Source organism: Oncorhynchus mykiss, chromosome 25 (assembly GCF_057628025.1).
Source record: "Oncorhynchus mykiss isolate SJ-2025 chromosome 25, ASM5762802v1, whole genome shotgun sequence".
Lineage (NCBI taxonomy): Eukaryota > Metazoa > Chordata > Actinopteri > Salmoniformes > Salmonidae > Oncorhynchus > Oncorhynchus mykiss.
In genome coordinates this window covers 85,922,043-85,943,376 of record NC_143046.1, presented here as the reverse complement: position 1 = coordinate 85,943,376, position 21,334 = coordinate 85,922,043, and the positions used below count along the sequence as shown (strand labels likewise).

Below are 21,334 nucleotides of genomic sequence, written 5' to 3'. Positions count from 1 at the left end.
GCCTATAGCCTAGGCATAGTCTACACCACTACACGCTCAGCCATGTATTCAGAAGGTTTTTTTTTTGACAACAGTGATAGAGCTATATTGTCGAATATTTATGTAGGTGTAATTTAGCTTCCAAAAATGTGAAACAAAATGGCCGCCTATGGGATAGGGGAGAGGGACAGAGAGAGATAGAGACCTTAACTATCTATGGTACAGCAGAGTGTGTATCCAACTCCAAACTGAATAGATACAGTGCCTTGCGAAAGTATTCACCCCCTTTGGCATTTTTCCTATTTTGTGGTCTACAACCTAGAATTTAAATAGATTTTTGGGGCTTTGTATCATTTGATTTACACAACATGCCTACCACTTTGAAGATCCAAAATATGTTTTCTTGTGAAAGAAACAAGAAATAAAAACTTGAGCGTGCAGAACTATTCACCCCCCCCCCCCCCCCCCCCCCCAAAGTCAATACTTTGTAGAGACACCTTTTGCAGCAAATACAGCTGCAAGTCTCTTGGTGTATGTCTCTATAATCTTGGCACATTTAGCCACTGGGTTTCTTGCCCATTCTTCAAGGCAAAACTGTTCCAACTTCTTCAAGTTGGATGGGTTCCTGCTGGTGTACAACAATATTTAAGTCATACCACAGATTCTCAATTGAATTGAGGTCTTGGCTTTGCCTAGGCCATTCCAAGACATTTAAAATGTTCCCCTTAAACCACTTGAGTGTTGCTTTAGCAGTATGCTTAGGGTCATTGTCCTGCTGGAAGGTGAACCTCCGTCCCAAATCTCGGGAAGACTGAAACAGGTTTCCCTCAAGAATTTCCCTGTATTTAGCGCCATCCATCATTCCTTCAATTCTTACCAGTTTCCCAGTCCCTGCTGACGAAAAACATCCCCACAGCATGATGCTGCCACCACCATGCGTCGTTATGGGGATGGTGTTCTCTGTGTTATGAGAGGTGTTCGGTTTGTACCAAACACAGCGTTTTTCTTGATGGCCAAAAAACTAAATTTTTGTCTCATCTGACCAGAGTACCTTCTCCATATGTTTAGGGAGTCTCCCACATGCCTTTTGGCAAACACCAAATGTGTTTGCTTATTTTTTCTTTAAGCATTGGCTTTTTTCTGGCCACTCTTCCGTAAAGCCCAGCTCTGTGGAGTGCACGGCTTAAAGTGGTCCTATGGACAGATACTCCAACCTCCGCTGTGGATCTCTACAGCTCCTTCAGGGTTATCTTTGGTCTCTTTGTTGCCTCTCTGATTAATGACCTCCTTGCCTGGTCCATGAGTTTGGTGGGCCGCCCTCTCTTGGCAGGTTTGTTGTGGTGCCACTTTCTTTCCATTTTTTTAATCATGGATTTTATGGTGCTCTGTGGGATGTTCAAAGTTCTGGATATTTTTTTACAACCCAACCCTGATCTGTACTGCTCCACAACTTTGCCCCTGACCTATTTGGAGAGCTCCTTGGTCTTCATGATGCCGCTTGCTTGGTGGTGCTTGGTGGTGCCCCTTGCTTAGTGGTGTTGCAGACTCTGGGGCCTTTCAGAACAGGTGTATATATACTGAGAAAATGTGACAGATTATTTGACAGATTACTTGCTCACAGGTGGAGTTTATTTAATTAATTATGTGACTTCTGAAGGTGATTGGTTGCACCAGATTTTATTTTAGGGGATTCATAGCAAAAGGGGGTGAATACATATGCACACACCACTTTTCCTTTTAATTTTTTGAAACAAGTTCTTTTTTTCATTTCACTTCACCAATTTGGACTATTTTGTGTCTGTCCATTACATGAAATCCAAAAATCCATTTAAAATACAGGTTATAATGCAACAAAATAGGAAACACGCCAAGGGGAGTACATATTTTTGCAAGGCACTATAAGAGCATATCATGAGCACACTGCTCATAAAACAGAGCAGAAAGCTCTCCATGCAGAACGGGGCCCATTTATAAATATTGGAACATGTTTTTCTTTCTGCCCGACCTCATTTTCTATCAATAATGGAACATAATTGTCTTTGTTTTTATTGGAAGCATACAAATTATCACACTACTTCCCGTGGCTATGCTTGAACCACTAACTATCACTACAGCTGGAACCCCTAACTCTCACAACAGCTTGAAACACTAACTATCATTGCAGCTGGAACCACTAACTATCACTACAGCTGGAACCCCTAACTATCACTACAGCTTGAACCCCTAACTATCACGACAGCTTGAACCCCTAACTATCACTACAGATGAAACCACTAACTCTCATTACAGATGAAACCACTAACTCTCATTACAGCTGGAACCACTAACTCTTATTACAGCTGGAACCACTAACTCTCATTACAGCTGGAACCACAAACTCTCAGTACAGCTGGAACCACTAACTCTCATTACAGCTTGAACCACTAACTCTCATTACAGCTTGAACCACTAACTCTCATTACAGCTGGAACCACAAACTCTCAGTACAGCTGGAACCACTAACTCTCATTACAGCTTGAACCACTAACTCTCATTACAGCTTGAACCACTAACTCTCACTACAGCTGGAACCCCTAACTATCACTACAGCTTGAACCCCTAACTATCACTACAGATGAAACCACTAATTCTCATTACAGATGAAACCACTAACTCTCATTACAGCTGGAACCACTAACTCTTATTACAGCTGGAACCACTAACTCTCATTACAGCTGGAACCACACACTCTCAGTACAGCTGGAACCACTAACTCTCATTACATCTTGAACCACTAACTCTCATTACAGCTTGACCCACTAACTACCATTACAGCTGGAACCACTAACTACCATTACAGCTGGAACCACTAACTCTCATTACAGCTTGAACCACTAACTATCACTACAGCATGAACCACTAACTCTCATTACAGCATGAACCACTAACTATCACTACAGCATGAACCACTAACTATCACTACAGCTGAAACCACTAACTCTCATTACAGCTGGAACCACTAACTCTCATTACAGCTGGAACCACTAACTCTCATTACAGCTGGAACCACTAACTCTCATTACAGCTGGAACCACTAACTCTCATTACAGCTGGAACCACTAACTCTCATTACAGCTGGAACCACTAACTCTCATTACAGCTGGAACCACTAACTCTCATTACAGCTGGAACCACTAACTCTCATTACAGCTGGAACCACTAACTATCACTACAGCTGAAACCACTAACTATCACTACAGCTGAAACCGCTAACTATCACTACAGCTGAAACCACTAACTATCACTACAGCTGAAACCACTAACTATCACTACAGCTGGAACCACTAACTATCATTACAGCTGGAACCACTAACTATCACTACAGCTGAAACCACTACCTATCACTACAGCTGAAACCACTAACTATCATTACAGCTGGACCCACTAACTATCACTACAGCTTGAACCACTAACTATCATTACAGCTGAAACCACTTTAGAGTAGCAGCCAAGTCTTCAGCATGGCACCAAGATAACTGCCACATTCAAGAGAGAGGGAGATTATATTAAAGACAGAGAGATTGAGAGAGACTTGGAGTGAATTTGAGAGAGCGATTTTGGTAGACCTTTCTCAATAAATGTCCCAATACTGTGGCGATAAATGCCTAAATGTGAAGCATGTGTCAGAGTTCCCTGGGTGGTCCACCAAAGCCTGTTCTCCACAGAGGAATGTGAAGTCGTTGTCCTGCTGCCTTATCTCCGTGTGAGATGAGAGGTAGCAGCATGTTTTATATACATCATTGGTGCCTTGCGGGTGTAATAATTCCTCTCTGAGGAAACAACTCAGAGTGAGGTGATGGGGGGAGAGAGAGAGAGAAGGAAGACAGTCATGAAAACAATGCTATCAATATGGATACTTAACTGAGAATAACTTCTTATATGCACAAAAAGTCACTATATGCACTAAAAGTCACTGAACGATACTAAATGCACTGAAAGTCACTCAACGATACTAAATGCACTAAAAGTCACTAAATGCACAAAAAAATCTGCTATATAATAAAGAGGATACAACACATAGTGGGAACACAATAAGCAGTACCCTAACACTGATGGACTGTAATAACCTTGGGTCTTTCGGAAGCTCCTACCTCTGCCATCAGGGCCTGAATGACTGAATACACACTAAACTAACACAATGTGATGGACTGTAATAACCTTGGGTCTTTCAGAAGCTCCTACCCCTGCCATCAGGGCCTGAATGACTGAAAACACACTAAACTAACACAATGTGATGGACTCTAATAACCTTGGGTCTTTAGGAAGCTCCTACCCCTGCCATCAGGGCCTGAATGATTGAATACACACTAAACTAACACAATGTGATGGACTGTAATAACCTTGGGTCTTTAGGAAGCTCCTAACCCTGCCATCAGGGCCTGAATACACAATAAACTAACAAAATGCATTACAAATATTAGTTATTTCCTTTCGAATAGAATCCACAGACATCGAGTTAATGATAAATACCTTTACTAAGAGTATTAGTAATTGACTGACCTGGTATTTCAACAATGTTATTTCTAGGGTCAATTTTAGATGTATGTTATGCATTTTCAGCCATTCCTGAAACCAGAAACAAGCTACCGGAGGGCAATACCAAAACAAACGGTGTATTGATTATGTATCCTCACAACAAAATCTGCAGAGTTGCGATGACTGTATGCCCCAACATTCCACATTTTGTTGGTGACAAGAATTCCGTACAATAATTTTAGCTGAAAAGCACAAAGTCTTGACTCTTGCGTCATTTTATATATCAACTCATACACCCTGTACCATGGAATCAGTACATAAACACGACTGATAACACAATACAAAACACACTGACAAAGACAGTGAGCTCCCTCTCTCGCTGTGTTTGTGTGTTTATTAAGGATACCCATTAGTTCCTGCCAAAGCAGCAGCTACTCTTCCTGGGGTCCAGCACATTAAGACAGTCAGTGTGTGTGTGTGTGAGTGAGTGAGACTTTGTCTTTCTTTAATGAAACATTCTCATTTCATTAAAACCTCACTACCCCCTTAAAATAAAACACCAAAATATATCCTGTCCTGCATACATGTACCATACTCACCTTTCCCTGTACCATACATGTACCATACTCACCTTTCCCTCCGTCACACAATACAAAACACCACACCACAAACATCACAATAACCAAAAACAAAACTCACCACTTCAAAAACCGTATATCCAAAACATCTTCCCCAGCTATACAGACAACCCCCCAACACACCAGATCTCCTGAAACATCTTCCCCAGCTATACAGACAACCCCCCCACCACACCAGATCTCCTGAAACATCATCCCCAGCTATACAGACAACCCCCCCCCACCACACCAGATCTCCTGAAACATCTTCCCCAGCTATACAGACAACCCCCCCCACCACACCAGATCTCCTGAAACATCTTCCCCAGCTATACAGACAACCCCCCCCACCACACCAGATCTCCTGAAACATCTTCCCCAGCTATACAGACAACCCCCCAACACACCAGATCTCCTGAAACATCTTCCCCAGCTATACAGACAACCCCCCCCACCACACCAGATCTCCTGAAACATCATCCCCAGCTATACAGACAACCCCCCCACCACACCAGATCTCCTGAAACATCTTCCCCAGCTATACAGACAGCCCCCCAACACACCAGATCTCCTGAAACATCTTCCCCAGCTATACAGACAGCCCCCCAACACACCAGATCTCCTGAAGCATCTTCCCCAGCTATACAGACAGCCCCCCAACACACCAGATCTCCTGAAACATCTTCCCCAGCTATACAGACAGCCCCCAAACACACCAGATATGTGCAGCCTTTAGTCGGAACGCAGCCACCCTGCTCTCCAGTTCCACCAGGCCCTGTCCTCCTTCGTGAACGGTCATGTACAACACTGCCGCCCTCAGCCAGTAATGGCCCGGCCAGAAAAAGTCCATCAGCTTGCATTGCAGGTCTGCGAGCAGACCGGCAGGGGGGTTTGAGGACAGCCAGTTTATGCCACAGAGAAGATTCCACCAGGTTGTTGATGATCAGCCCCCTCCCTCTATATGACACTTGGGACAGGAGCCACGTCCACCTGGCCAGTCTTGACACCGCTGCCTGTGATAGCCTCTCCCAGTTCTTCCTGACACACCTCTCCGAGCCCAGGTACACCCCCAACACTTTAAGCCCTTCACAACCCCACTGCAAACCCCCTGGAAGCAGAGGGGTACTATCCCCCGATGCCCCACATAACAGAGCTTTACTCTTGCCCCAGTTTACCTTAGTTGACGAAGCTCCCTCATACATTTTCAGACTGGTCTCTACTGCCTGCATATCCTGCCCATCACAGAAATGTAATCTGCATATGCTGACATTGCAATGCCTGTCACCACACCCATGCCTGTCCAGCACACTCCCTACAGTCTCCTGCGTAACAGGCCCAAAAAAGGCTCAATGGCTAGTGTATATAACTGCCCCGATAGAGGGCATCCTTGTGTAATGCCCGATCTCACCCGGACTGGCTTACTGAGCCCCCCTCCCACCTTGACCATACATGACGCCCCAGCATACAACAGCTTCACACAGGTAAAAAAAAAACTCTTCCCAAACATCACATTAAACAGATACTCATGGTCCACTCTATCAAACACCTTCTCTTGATCTAAAGAGACCAGTCCAAAGTTCACATTAGAACCTCTCGACAAGTCCAACATGTCCCTGATTAATAACAAGTTGTCCGTGATTGAGCATCCCGGAACACAATATGTTTGGTCATTATGTAGTATCGAGTCCAGATGGGACTTCAGTCTGTTAGAGAGGATCTTGGCAAATATCTTGTAGTCCGCACAGAGAAATGCCACAGGCCTCCAGTTCTTAAGTTCACAAAAGTCCCCTTTTTTGGGCAGGAGAGTCAGAGCCACCCGACGGCAACTCATTGGCAACTCCTACCCCAACGCATTCACGCAACATGCAAAAGAAGTCCAGTCCAATTATTCCCCAGAATTTCTTTTAAAACTCCACTGGGAGTCCATCGACCCCTGGTGCACGACTGGGGGACATCTGTGTCACGGCCTCTGCCAGTTCATGGGACAACAGAGGAATGTCCATTTCATCCCTCTGTGCCAGAGAGACCTTAGGGAGTTCTGCGAACAAGACCTGAGCACACATAGGATCACACATTTCTGCCCTATACAACACAGTATAAAATTCCAAAGTCCGCGCCCGCATCTCTCCCACAGAGGTCACCTGCCTATCAGACAGCCGTAGACATTGCATACCCTTGGCTTCCCCACTCTGTATTTCCAAACCAAAGAAGAAAGAGCTGGGAGCGTCCATCTCCCTGAGCATGGAGAACCTAGCTCTTACAAGTGCTCCATTTGCTTTAACCTGGAAAAAACTACCCAGGTCCCTACGTAATTCAGCTAAATTAGCCTGGAGGCCTACATTGCCTTGCCCCACCATCTCTACCTCCATCTCACTAATGTTACACTCTAGATCCCCCAATATTCTCCTAGCCTCTGAGGATGAGAGAGCTGTATACTGTTGACAGAAAAGCCGAATTTGGACTTTTCCCACATCCCACCATTGACTCAGAGACTCATACTCCTCTCTTCCCTGCCACCATCTTTCCCAAAAGGTTTGGTAACCTGAGCAAAAAGTGTCATCTTGTAATTTTACATTAAAATTACAATAGGATGCCTGCCAGGGCCCTGGTGAAATAGATAGCCGAGTCATGGTTGTTGTGATCCGAAAACTCCACCGGGAGAACGGTAGCACCCAAAAGCCTATCGCTCCGATTCCTGGACATGCAAAAACGATCAAGTCGGGCTGCACCCCAAAAACCTTCACCCATGTATACTGTATTGTGTTGGTATCTTTAGTTCTCCAAACAGTCACTAGGTCGAACTGATTAATGATGTCCCTTAACACTCCCACTGACACTGAATGAGGCTCTTCCCCATTTCTGTCTTTCGTAAAAATCCATTGTACAGTTCCAGTCCCTGCCGACCACCAGCGTCTCCTCAGGCGCTACCTGTGAAAGTTCCTGTCTAAGACACCCAAATAGTACCCCCCTCTCTCTCCCTGTGTTAGGTGCACACACATTTCTAAAAGATAAAGCCCATGTTGTTCATTTCTGCTTTTGCAACAAGCAAAAGCAGAAATGCACCTCCTTTGAGGAACACATTTTTACAGACAGACCCAGTACAAAAAGGACAACCACCCTTGCACTAAAATGTGTCCCATGGCTCAAAACAATTGCCTCTTTCCACCAGAGCCCCCAATCTACTTAATTCACCACATCACTATGCGTCTCCTGCAGAAACAACACCTGTACTTTTTGTGTTTTACATTTTAACCCAACAGACTCCTCTTTCCCGCATCTCTGGTGCCAATTATATTAAGCGAGCCTACCCGAAGAGTCTCCATAAGAAGTGGGAGAAAAGCCAGCAAAGAAAGAGACCAATAGCAAAGCTCAAAAAGGCCCAGTGCCAGAAATAAACAATACATCTAAACAGTGTCTAGAGATCGACCCTTAAGCACTGTTGTGACCCACTTCCTCAAACTAAACCATTTCCTGGGTGAGGACAACATGCCCCTAATTTTTTATAGCATGTTGTACTAGTCTTACAAACTTTCTCAGATCAGAAATAAAGTGTACTTTGACACCTCTGCTTGACTGGCTGTCAGCTCCGGACCCAATGAAGAGGAGTCTGAAAAAAAAAACCTAATCATCCTCTTCCTCAGACTCACTTTCCTCCTCATCTCCATCTCCCATCTTGACCACATGCCCTTCCACTCTGGTCAGCCCCCCCCCCCCCCCCCAGCACCAGGCAAAGGTTTCATGGTGCCTTTGACCACACCAGCCTCTCCCCTCCCACCTCCTTTCTTCTCCCCCTTTTTCCACTTCTGCTTGACACCCTCCTCCTCCTCCCCTCCAGTCTCTTACACTTCCCCACTATAATCTCCTCATCCACTAGCATAAACTGACTAGACCCAGCCTCATCTACCCCACCCTCCATAACCTGACTAGGCCCAGCCTCAACTACACCACCATCCCTGGCATGACTAGGCCCAGCCTCTGCATCTCATTGCCCCATGCACGTTGACTTCGATTACCCCCACTGGTGCTTGTGCCCTCACGTTGTCTACGGCCTTTGTGGACGTGCAAAACTCTTATGCCCCAAATCCCCACACGCAAAACACTGTAGACTATCTGTGCTGGCAAACCCTGCATGGAGCCCCTCCCCATGACTCACTTTAAAATGCACATTTAGCTGTTGCTCATTGTTATTCAGAAACAAACACTTGCCTCCGGAACGAAACAACGTGATTAACGGCATCTGCCTGAAAGCCTGCTGACAGTACACGAAAACCGCTAGCAAACTTACCAAAACAACTCAGCTCTTTCCTGATTTGATCATCCGCAATAAACTGAGGCAAATTTGTGACTACCACCATGGTCGAAGGGATAGAGAGAGGTGAAATTGGCGCCAACACACCCCTTACAAATATTCCACTAGCAATTAGCCTACCAAACAAATTTGCTCTTTTCATAAACACAACCACAGCTTTGTTCATTCTAGAAGCAGAATGTATAAATTCAGCTCCTACCTCCTCAACTCCATTGTCAGGAACACACCTGAATCCATGTCGTATCGACAGCTTCTCCTCCGCGCTAGGCTGAGAATCCATCGCACACACCACACCTTCCAAACCCCAGGAAACTTACTCTGTCCTCTTCCACCCTAACTTTGAAAAAAAAAACTGTGGATACAGCTAAAAAAAAAAGTGTCTCAACCCTCCACCATAGAAAATAAAATTGAAAGAAATTAATCAAGTTAGTTAGGACAGAGCCCTCCACACCAAACACTCAAACTCCCAGCATGCACTGCAAGAGAGAGAGAGAGAGAGAGAGAGAGATAATGGCGTAGTCTGTGGTCTACTGAGGGAAATACACACACAAACACACACAGGGAAACTGAGCTGTCCAACAACCACATCATCTGGAATGAGCCTGACCAGAATTACACAGGCCTCTTCCATGACAGAGCAAAACATTCCGAAGAGAACTCGGAGAACCCGAGACAGAAGGGGCATGAGAAGCCTGAGAGACACTGACGTATTGAACCATTCATCGGTGCCAGTGTTGAAAGGTGTTATAGCGAAGCAGCTTAGATGTTGTAAGTCTAGCTGGGGGGTGATTGTCTTATGTCAGACAACGTGTCGATTCCCCCTGCAATGATCTCACAAAAGAGTAATGGGATAGCTTTGAAAGTAATTTGGCTACATTGTGCTGTCTAACGTTTGAAAATATTATCTAGGTGCCGTCGCCTAATGAACCGCATTTCATTCTCAAAACAGGCTGATTTAAATCAACGTTTAAACAATACATCTTTACGTAATGTTGATGTGTTTTGGTTTGAGAAGTCTTCGTAGCACCACCTCACATTTCGCTAAGGAGTGTGTGCTTCAATGAGCGGTGTTTCTGAAGTTTGACAATGGACACGAATGCTAGCATAAAAACATTAGCTTGCTTCTGAGCTAGTCACTGAAATGATGCTGCTAACCAATCAGCCACCTACTTAGTGCTGCACACACATAATGTTGATGGTTTCCAACACAAAAGATAGCTAGAAAGCTACTGTGGTTGTTGCTTACATTATCATGAGTTTTAATGAAGCAGCTGTTCTGCCAGACTCATTACAGTAGCCTCCCAAGTCAGCTGACTGATCAGCTGACCCAATGATACAAAGTAAGTTTAGCCATCGTGGAGAAACATGCTGATCTACGGACTGATTAGTAAAGGTAGAGCTAGCTATGTCAGTAAGATAGCTACAACAGTAAGCTGGCAATAGCAACCGACATCCTTGCACATCATTTTTGCAGAGAAAGCCACCACCTTTGTTTGTATTTTCTCACAATAAAAAACAATTAAATCCCTGTCACAATGTTTGTAACAATTTAGCTAGTTATTCTGCCTTTTTCAAGCAGAGTCATGCGACAGCACAGTGATATAAAAAGTACAGAACGATGTTTTCATTTTTGAACGGTGGATGCTCTGGAATATTAAAATGTTAATATGAATTCCACATCCGACAAAACAGATAGATTGAAGGATGAGTGTGGTGTAGGTGTGACTCCATCTGACATTAGACAACGGCCAGGGGGGAGATAAACCTTTTGCCAACTCCTATAAGAACACACAACCCAAACAAAGACATTGTTATGTTTATCTTGGCCTAAGATCAAATAAGTCCAATAACTGTCTAAATTGTTGTTTTTGGTGACCTCTTGCCTTTTCACACCCATTTCTTTTGCCAGGTCTCAATACGGTTGGTATTATGTTGGTAAATCAGGGGTGGCCAACTTCAGCCCTCATGAGTCACAGTCCTGTTTGGTAACCCTGTCTCCAGAGAATGATCTACTTGAGACTCAACACGTTGTCCAGGTATTCGCTAATCAGTTTCAGATTAGAAATAAAAGATGAAAACCAGCAGACACTACAACCTTCACGGTGGTTGGCACCCCTTGCTCCAAACCAAATGAACCTAGACGTACTTCTATAGTCAGGTTAGTATTTCTTCCACTAATGGTTAAGGTTAGTCTCTCCCACTGGTGGTTAAGGTTAGTCTTTCTAGCCCTAGTGGTTAAGGTTTGTCTTTCTCCCACTAGTGGTTAAGGTTAGTATTAGGGAAGGGTTAGCTGATCCTGTCCTCCAAGTACTGGGTCCAAGTGAAGGTCATCATTTTACAGGACACAGGGGTGTTTAGACCCTTGTCCCTTGACCTCTGACCTGTATCCCACCACGACTGGCAACCCCGTATTAAGCTCTGGACTCGGCTCACTGTGTGTGACCATTAGTAACCATGACCTCAAGCCACTGTTTCTGACCATTAGTAACATGTAGAAAGAACCCTGTCAGCAGCAGGGTAGGATCTGGACTGGTGTTGTTCATACCTAATCCCAGTTCACAGCATTTTCAATTAATTATTTTGTTATTTCTTCAAAGTACGTAATCTTAGTGCATTGACTGATATTTTTGGAAAAACACTTCAGTTCTTGGGGAATGTTAAGTGTTCATTTACAGTTTGTAAAGTGCACAGAAAATAAAACCTTCTGTGAGAGTTACAAGACTTTAACTTCATCATCATCAAAAGATGAATGCACACAGTTGAGAAGAAAGCTGTTTTGATAGCAAAAATATTTTGGCAGAGCAGAGCATGAGAGTTGAGCAGAGGGCATTGAGAAGTTCCTCTTTCAGAGGCCCCGAGTATAAAAATCCCCATTCCAATGCGAGTGCTGCATTCTTTGATAAATGTGATTATGGTTTCTGGCTTTCCTTTAAAATACATATTTGATGCATGCATCACGTGTCAAACCCCATCGACTAGTCAGTCATTCAGAAGACAGAAAAACAACATGTAGCACAGCGGGATAAATACATCTCCTTAAAAAGTCTGTAGTAGTTCCTCTGTTGTCTGTAGGAGTTCCACCGTCGTCTGTAGGAGTTCCTCCGTCTGTAGGGGTTCCTCCGTCTGTAGGAGTTCCTCCGTCTGTAGGAGTTCCCCCGTCTGTAGGAGTTCCCCCGTTTGTAGGGGTTCCTCCGTCTGTAGGGGTTCCCCCGTCGTCAGTAGGGGTTCCCCCGTCGTCTGTAGGAGTTCCCCCGTCGTATGTAGGAGTTCACCCGTCATCTGTAGGAGTTCCTCCGTCTGTAGGAGTTCCACCGTCGTCTGTAGGAGTTCCTCCGTCTGAAGGGGTTCCACCGTCATCTGTAGGAGTTCCTCCATCTGTAGGAGTTCCACCGTCGTCTGTAGGAGTTCCCCCGTCTGTAGGAGTTCCACCGTCTGTAGGAGTTCCACCGTCGTCTGTAGGAGTTCCACCGTCGTCTGTAGGAGTTCCTCCGTCTGTAAGAGTTCCACCGTCGTCTGTAGGAGTTCCCCCGTCATCTGTAGGAGTTCCTCCGTCTGTAGGAGTTCCCTCGTCTGTAGGAGTTCCCCCGTCATCTGTAGGAGTTCCTCCGTCTGTAGGAGTTCCCCCGTCTGTAGGAGTTCCCCCGTCTGTAGGAGTTCCCCCGTCGTCTGTAGGGGTTCCCCCGTCGTCTGCAGGGGTTCCCCCGTCGTCTGTAGGAGTTCCACCGTCGTCTGTAGGAGTTCCTCCGTCTGTAGAAGTTCCTCCGTCTGTAGGAGTTCCTCCGTCTGTAGGAGTTCCACCGTCTGTAGGAGTTCCACCGTCTGTAGGAGTTCCACCGTGGTCTGTAGGAGTTCCACCGTCTGTAGGAGTTCCACCGTCGTCTGCAGGAGTTCCTCCCAGCCATGACGTACTGTAGGAGTTCCCCCGTCATCTGTAGGGTTTCCCCCGTCGTCTGTAGGGGTTCCCCCGTCATCTGCAGGGTTTCCTCCCAGCCATGACGTAGTGTAGGAGTTCCCCCGTCGTCTGTAGGGGATCCCCCGTCGTCTGTAGGGGTTCCTCCGTTGTCTGCAGGGGTTCCCCCGTCGTCTGTAGGAGTTCCCCCGTCGTCTGTAGGGGTTCCACCGTCGTCTGCAGGAGTTCCTCCCAGCCATGACGTACTGTAGGAGTTCCCCCGTCATCTGTAGGGGTTCCCCCGTCGTCTGTAGGGGTTCCCCCGTCGTCTGCAGGGTTTCCTCCCAGCCATGACGTAGTGTAGGAGTTCCCCCGTCGTCTGTAGGGGTTCCCCCGTCGTCTGCAGGGGTTCCCCCGTCGTCTGTAGGAGTTCCCCCGTCGTCTGCAGGGGTTCCTCCCAGCCATGACGTACTGTAGGAGCTCCCTCGTCGTCTGTAGGGAGTTCCCCCATCGTCTGTAGCGGTTCCCCCATCGTCTGTAGGGGTTCCCCCCAGAGTTTTTGGCTTGATTATTGGGACCACCCTTTCGTAAAATGTATATGCACGCATGACAGTAAATTGCTTTGGATGAAAGCATCTGCTAAATGACGATTATTATTACTATTATTCATTTTATATTATTGTAAAAGTGGCCACCCGGTCAATATTCCTATAGAAAATGTGGGCAGAACTGAAAAAGCGTGTGAGCAAGGAGGCCTACAAACCTGATACAGTTACACCAGCTCTGTCAGGAGGAATGGGCCAAGATTAACCCAACTTGTTGTGGGAAGCTTGTTGAAGGGTTCCTGTAGCGTTTGACCCAAGTTAAACAATTTAAAGGCAATGCTACCAAATACTAATTGAGTGCATGTAAACTTCTGACCCACTGGGAATGTGATGAAAGAAATAAAAGCTGAAATAAATCATTCTCTCTACTATTATTCTAACATTTCACATTCTTGAAATAAAGTGGTGATCCTAACTGACCTAAAACAGGGATTATTTACTAGGATTAAATGTCAGGAATTGTGAAAACCTGAGTTTAAATGTATTTGGCTAAGGTGTATGTAACCTTCCGACTACAACTGTATGTCCTCATCTGAAGGACCATTGGGTTCCATGATAAGAGGTTAAAATCAAATTCCTAAAGAAATAAAATAATCCATAAACGAGTAGCATAGACCACTAGGCCTAAATCATTATAGAGGACACACTAATACTGACTTCCAAATATTTCCATTTATATACCTCTATTAAGTTCCTGATACACTCTTAGAAAAAAAGGTTCTGGATAGAACCAAACAGGGTTAAATGCTTGCTTCATATATGGCAGCCCTAAAGGTTCTATAACAGAACCAAAATTGGTTCAACATAGAACTCTATAATCAGACCCGAAGGGTTCTATATGGAACCAATTTTGGTTCAGTGAAGACGAACCCCTGGGGGTTCTGATCAAAGAACCTGACAAAAAGGTTCTATATAGAACCTTTTGGCTGCCATATATGAAGCAAGCAATATAACTCTTTTTGGTTATATCCAGATAAAAACAAATCTAAGAGTGTCGCCTATTCATTTTTAATAGCATTTTGAACAGAAATGCAATCATTCGTTGGATCAGTCTAAAACTTTGCACATACACTTCTGCCATTTGGTGGCCAAAATCTAAATTGCACCTGGGCTCGAATAATACATAGCTTGCGTGGCTGGACTCTCTCTTGCATTTCAAAGATGGTACAAAAACAATTGAAAAAACAGTTGTTTTTTTCTTTGTATTATCTTTTACCAGATCTAATGTGTTATATTCTCCTACATTCCTTTCACATGTCCACAAACTTCAAAGTGATTCCTTTCAAATGGTATCAAGAAAATACAGGCTTCAGGGCCTGAGCTACAGGCAGTTAGATTTGGGTATGTAATTTTAGGCAATTTTATTTTTAAAGGGCCGATCCTTAAGAGGATTTAAATGACCATATAGAAGTCTGGCTCGGGGGGTAGAAGTGTCTCGGTGCCTGTTGATCCGAGAGTCAGTGCTTCGGTAGCTTTTGCCGGACAGTAGCCGAGTGACCAGTATATAGCTTGCGTGGCTGGAGTCTTTTTCCAGGCTCTTCCCTGACATAGAGATCCTGGATGGCAGGGAGCTTAGTCCCAGTGATGTACTGGGCTGTCTGCATCACCCTTTATAGCGCTTTGCATTCAAGGGCGGTGCAATTGCCATACCAAGCGGTGATGCAGCCAGTCAAGATGCTCTCGATGGTGCAGCTATAGAACTTAATGAGGATCTGGGGACCCATGTTAATTATTTTCAGCCTCCTGGGGGGGGGGGGGGGGGGGGGGAAGAGGCACTGCCGTGCCCTCTTCATTTCTGTGCTGGTGTATAGTGTGTGGACCATGTTAAGTCCTTAGTGATGTGGATGCCAAGGAGCTTGAAGCTCTCGACCCACTCCACAACAGCCCTGTTGATGTGGATGGGGATGTGCTCTCCTCTCTTTCTCCTATAGTCTACGATCAGCTCCTTGGTCTTCGTGACGTTGAGTGAGAGGTTGTTGTCCTGGCACCACACTGCTAAGTCCACCATCTATGATGGTGTTGGAGTTGTGCGCGGCCATGCACATCGTGGGTTAACAGGGAGCACGGTATGTTAAGGGTCAGTGTGGCGTTGTTGCCTACCCTCACCACCTTAGGCCGATCCATCAGGACGTCCAGGATCCAGTTACAGAGTGAGAGATTCAGTCCCAGGGTCCCTAGGTAGGTGATGAGCTTGGAGGGGACTATGGTGTTGAATACCAAGCTTCCATTCCTCCTGTCACGAGCGGATTTATGGCTGATTTAAAATCGTCAACTCTGTTACTTTATTTGGCACGTAATAGGTTTTTCTTTAACCTCTTGAGATGGTAAAATGTTTTTTTAATGAAGTTGAACATGTGCTCTTTATGACCGAATGTTAAAATGAGTTACACTTCTCAAGAGGCACCGAATCGGTGGAACGACCCTACATTCAATTCCCAAGCAAATCAAAGTGAGCTATGTACCATATAGTTAATACACATTTAGCATGGGCTTGTGTGTTATTGTAGTGATAGGGCAGTGTTTCCCAGCTGCAGTCCTCCAGTACGCCAACAGCACACATTGTTTTGTTGTAGATCCGGACAAAATGACCTGATTCAAGTCATTGAAGACTTGATGATTAATTGATATGTTGAATTAGTTGTGCTTTGTCCGGGGCTGGAGTTGAGAAACACGGAGTCTGGGAGCCAGGACTTTCTAGGCGTTTGGGGTGCAGTAAGCCAAGTCTGGGAGCAAGGCCTTTCTAGCCTGTTTTAACTCTTTGTTATAACAGATGTCAACTCCTACTGATGACGGGGGAACCCCTACAGTACGTCATGGCTGGGAGGAACTCCTACAGTACGTCATGGCTGGGAGGAACCCCTACAGTACGTCATGGCTGGGAGGAACCCCTACAGTACGTCATGGCTGGGAGGAACCCCTACAGTACGTCATGGCTGGGAGGAACCCCTACAGTACGTCATGGCTGGGAGGAACTCCTACTGTACGTCATGGCTGGGAGGAACTCCTACTGTACGTCATGGCTGGGAGGAACTCCTACAGTACGTCATGGCTGGGAGGAACTCCTACAGTGTGTGTCGGTGTGTGTGTGTGCATGCGTGGATGTGCGTGGATGCGTACGTGTGTGTGTGTGTGTGTGGGTACATACGTGGGTGTGTGTGTGGGTGCGTACGTGGGTGTGTGTGCGTGCTAGTGAGACCCCTTTCACTCTCCCTCTCCATCCCTTTTGTTAATTATATAGTTTATTTGCTTTGGCAATGTTAACATATGTTTCCCATGCCAATAAAGCCCTTGAATTGAATTGAAAGGGATGGAGAGGGAGAGAGAAAGGGATAAAGAGAGCGGGAAAGGGAGTGGGGACAGCAAAAGAGAGGATGTATGTGTGTGTGTGTGTGTGTGTGCGTACGTACGTGCGTGCGTGCGTGCGTGCGTGTGTGAGCGTGTCTTTGTGTGCGTGAGTGTGTGATTCACTGGTGTTACTAGACACTATGATTCCTCCCTAGAGCTCCTGTAAGCCCCCTCAGTGAGTGGGAGGGGAGACGCTGTTTTCATGGAACATTTGGATGAGGGAAGGACCACTCATCTGTGTTACATTTAGTCTCACTCTCTGCAAGTTGGACAGACAGACAGACAGACACACAGACAGTCCATACTAAAGCCATCACCTACAGAGAGATGAACCTGGAGAAGAGTCCCCTAAGCAAGGTATTTATTTTTATTAAATTAAATACAAAAAAAAATGTAAACATAGGACAAAACACATCACGACAAGAGATACAACACACCACTACATAAAGAGAGACCTAAGACAACAACATAGCAAGGCAGCAACACAGCATGGTAGCGACACAACATGGTACAAACATTATTGGGAACAGACAACAGCACAAAGGGCAAGAAGGTAGAGACAACACATCACGCAAAGCAGCCACAACTGTCAGTAAGAGTGTCCATGATTGAGTCTTTGAGTGAAGAGATTGAGATGATGATCATGATCATGAGAACAGAAAGAAAATTACTAGACACGTTGGAAAAAAAAACACACAAAAAACAGCTTAAACTAGAATGCTATTTGGCCCTAAACAGAGAGTACACCATGGCAGAATACCTGACCACTCTGACTGACCCAAACTTAAGGAAAACTTTGAGTATGTACAGACTCAGTGAGAACAGCCTTCAACGAGCTGTATAGGGCCATTAGCAAACAGGAAAATGCTCATCCAGTGGCCGGGGACTTTAATCCGTTTTACCCAATTCCTCCAAGCAGGTTACATGTCCAACCAGAGGTGGAAAAAAAACCTCCAGACCACCTTTACTCCACACACAGAGATGATTACAAAGCTCTCCCTCACAAGATTTGTACCTTGTCAGCTCGGGGGTTTGAACTTGCAACCTTCCGGTTACTAGTCCAACGCTCTAACCACTAGGCTACCCTGCCGCCCCAATAAGGGACTAAGATTGAATGCTACAACACAGGGCTTGCAAACTATTACGGACTGTAAAGGGAAGCCCAGTGACACGAGCCTACCAGACGAGCTAATTAACTTCTATGCGCACTTTGAGGCAAACACTGAAGCATGCAAGCTCTCCGTAGCCGATGTGAGTAAGACCTTTAAGCAGGTCAACATTCACAAGGCCACAGGGCCAGATGGATTACCAGGACGTGTGCTCCAAACATGTGCAGACCAACTGGCAAGTGTCTTCACTGAAATTTTTAACCTGTCCTTGACCAAGTAGCGGCAGGGTAGCCTAGTGGTTAGAGCGTTGGACTAGTAACCGGAAGGTTGCAAGTTCAAACCCCCGAGCTGACAAGGTACAAATCTTGTGAGGGAGAGCTTTGTAATCATCTCTGTGTGTGGAGTAAAGGTGGTCTGGAGGTTTTTTTTTAATACCAACAACTTTCAAGCATACCACTATAGTCCATGTACCCAAGAACGCCAAGGTAAGCTTCCTAAAAGACTACTGACCCATAGCACTCACATCTGTAGTCATGAAGTGCTTTGAAAGGCTGGTCATAGCTCACAACACCACCATTATCCCAGAAACCCTAGACCCACTCCAATTTGCATACCGTCCCAACAGATGATGCAATCTCTAATGAACTCCACACTACCCTTTCCCACCTGGACAAAAGGAACACTTAAGTGAGAATGCTATTCATTGACTACAGCTCAACACCATAGTGCCCTCAAAGATCATCACTAAGCTAAGGACCTTGGGACTCAACACCTCCCTCTGCAACTGGATCCTGGACTTCCTGACGGGCCATCCCCTGGTGGTAAGGGTAGGTAATAACACAGTTGCCAAGCTGAGACTGACACAAAATTAAGAAAACTTTGACTATGTACTGACTCAGTGAGCAAAGCCTTGCTATTGAGAAAGGCTGCCGTAGACAGATCTGTCTCTCAAGAGAAGACAGGCAATGTGCACAACGCACACAAAATTAGGTGGAAACTGAGCTGCACGTCCTAACCTCCTGCCAAATGTATGACCATAGAGACACATATTTCCATTAGATTCCACAGACCCACAAAGAATTCGAAAACAAATCCAAATTTGATATATATATAGATATAGTGTGAAATACCACAGTGTGACATCACAGTAGCAAGATGAGTGAGTGACCTGTTGCCACAAGAAAAGGGCAACCAGTTAAGAACAAACACCATTGTAAATAAAAACCTATTTTTACATTTATTTAATTTCCCTTTTGTACTTTAACTATTTGCACATCATTACAACAATGTATATAGACATAATATGACATTTGAAATGTCTTTAGTCTTTTGGAACTTTTGAGAGTGTAATGTTCACTGTTAACTTTTCATTATTTCTTTCACTTTTGTTTTATTATAAATGTAACTTGCTTTGGCAATGTAAACATGTTTCCCATGACAATAAAGCCCCTTGAATTGAGAGAGAAAGACAAGAGGGACAGAAACTACTCCAGCGGACTCTCTTTGGTGTTTATAGTGTAGACAACATGGGAGAGAAAAGAAAGGAGCACCTTAGCAGTAAAACATACAATAGCCCAGTTTCTTAGAGAAATAACGGTTTGGGGTCATTTAAACACAAACTATTGTTGTTTTTTTTAACACTGATTTCCTTCATCGTGTTACACCTGCACTCCAAATGAGACCCACGCCTGCTCCTTTCACCAAGTTGGGATCCTTCGCTGAGTAATCAGCTTTGACATATTCAATGCATCAGCTTCTCCCAGCTGTTTGGTATACCGTTTGACATCAGAGTGAGTGAGGTGAGTGAGTTGTGTGTTTGTTTAATACCTGTGTCTGCTTGCCGCCCGGACGCCGTTCTGTGGCAGCGCCTGGGTCTGTCCGGAGTAGAGATTATACCGCTGCGGGTACGAAGCACCCCGAATTTCTCCGAACCAAGTCAACACCCACAGGAAAAGAAACATAACTGGTCCCGCCATCCCTCCACACGAAACAACAAAAACTAACTTTTAAGTGAAAACTCGTAAATAATCCTCCCGTTTGTTAATGAACTTTTATTCCACACGAATAGCGGAGAAGTAAATTCCGATCAGCCGTGATGCACTGTCCCTCTCCAGAGTCGGGTAAGTCCATACTATCGACCCATAGTTAGGCTATAGCGGGATGTGAGACAGTATCTCCAACCCGTCTTCACCTCAACATCGATACTATAGTCCTCTGATTGATAGCATTTATATTGATTTCAACGATGTCCAAAAGCAGCTGCTATTCACTTTATAATTCTTGTAAATGTGCCAAGATACTCCGAGGCGGATCTGTGAGCCTGCTGTTGTTTTTCCCGACGTTCAAATAAGCTACAGTTTCCGAGAAAAGGTTTACGCTTTTAGTAATTTAGTAAAGTTATTGCGAAGCAAAGAATGTAGCTGGAGTTTCAAGCGCAGCAGAATTGGAATGACTATGCTCCCCCTGCCCAAGTTCCCCTTCTCTCTCCTTCTTCCCTCCCTCCTTTAGTGCGTTGCCCGACCCCTCCCTAGGCTACATATCAGGCACTTACGCACATTTTGCACAGATCTAGGACCAGCTTAAACTCCCCAAATTCAGGTCAGCGGAAACTCTACATTGACATTAGATCAGTGCCTGGGACCAACTTGGGCTAATTCAACTCCCGAATGAGAACATCGTCTATATTTACTGTCACTTATCTGACCGCAGCACCGGTATACAGTATCTGCTCTTGGACAAACGGATGAGTGTTCTTGAAAAATAACTGAGGAGTTAGGTGTGTTTAACTAGGGATGTCTTTGAAAACGTCTCTGTGGATAAGAGACTGGGAAGTTGATTAGATACACTTACTTTCAAGTTGCAATCCTACTTTCTGGACATAATGTACAGTTGAAGTCTGGGGTTTACATACACTTAGGATGGAGTCATTAAAACTTGTTTTTCAACCACTCCACACATTTCTTGTT

At 45.1% G+C, this 21,334-nt stretch overlaps 1 protein-coding gene across 2 annotated transcripts in view; it reads right to left on the bottom strand.

The window, feature by feature from the left end:
* Positions 1-20,892, bottom strand: part of LOC110505904 (EMILIN-1-A) — an 81,734-nt gene extending 60,842 nt beyond the window's left edge. For both annotated transcript variants that reach the window (XM_021585376.3, XM_036963053.2), the window contains exon 1: positions 20,196-20,892. In XM_021585376.3, coding sequence (XP_021441051.3) covers positions 20,196-20,344 — 149 coding nt within the window. In that variant the 5' untranslated portion in view covers positions 20,345-20,892. The remainder of the gene's footprint in view (positions 1-20,195) is intronic.
* Between the last annotated feature and the right edge of the window lie 442 nt (positions 20,893-21,334).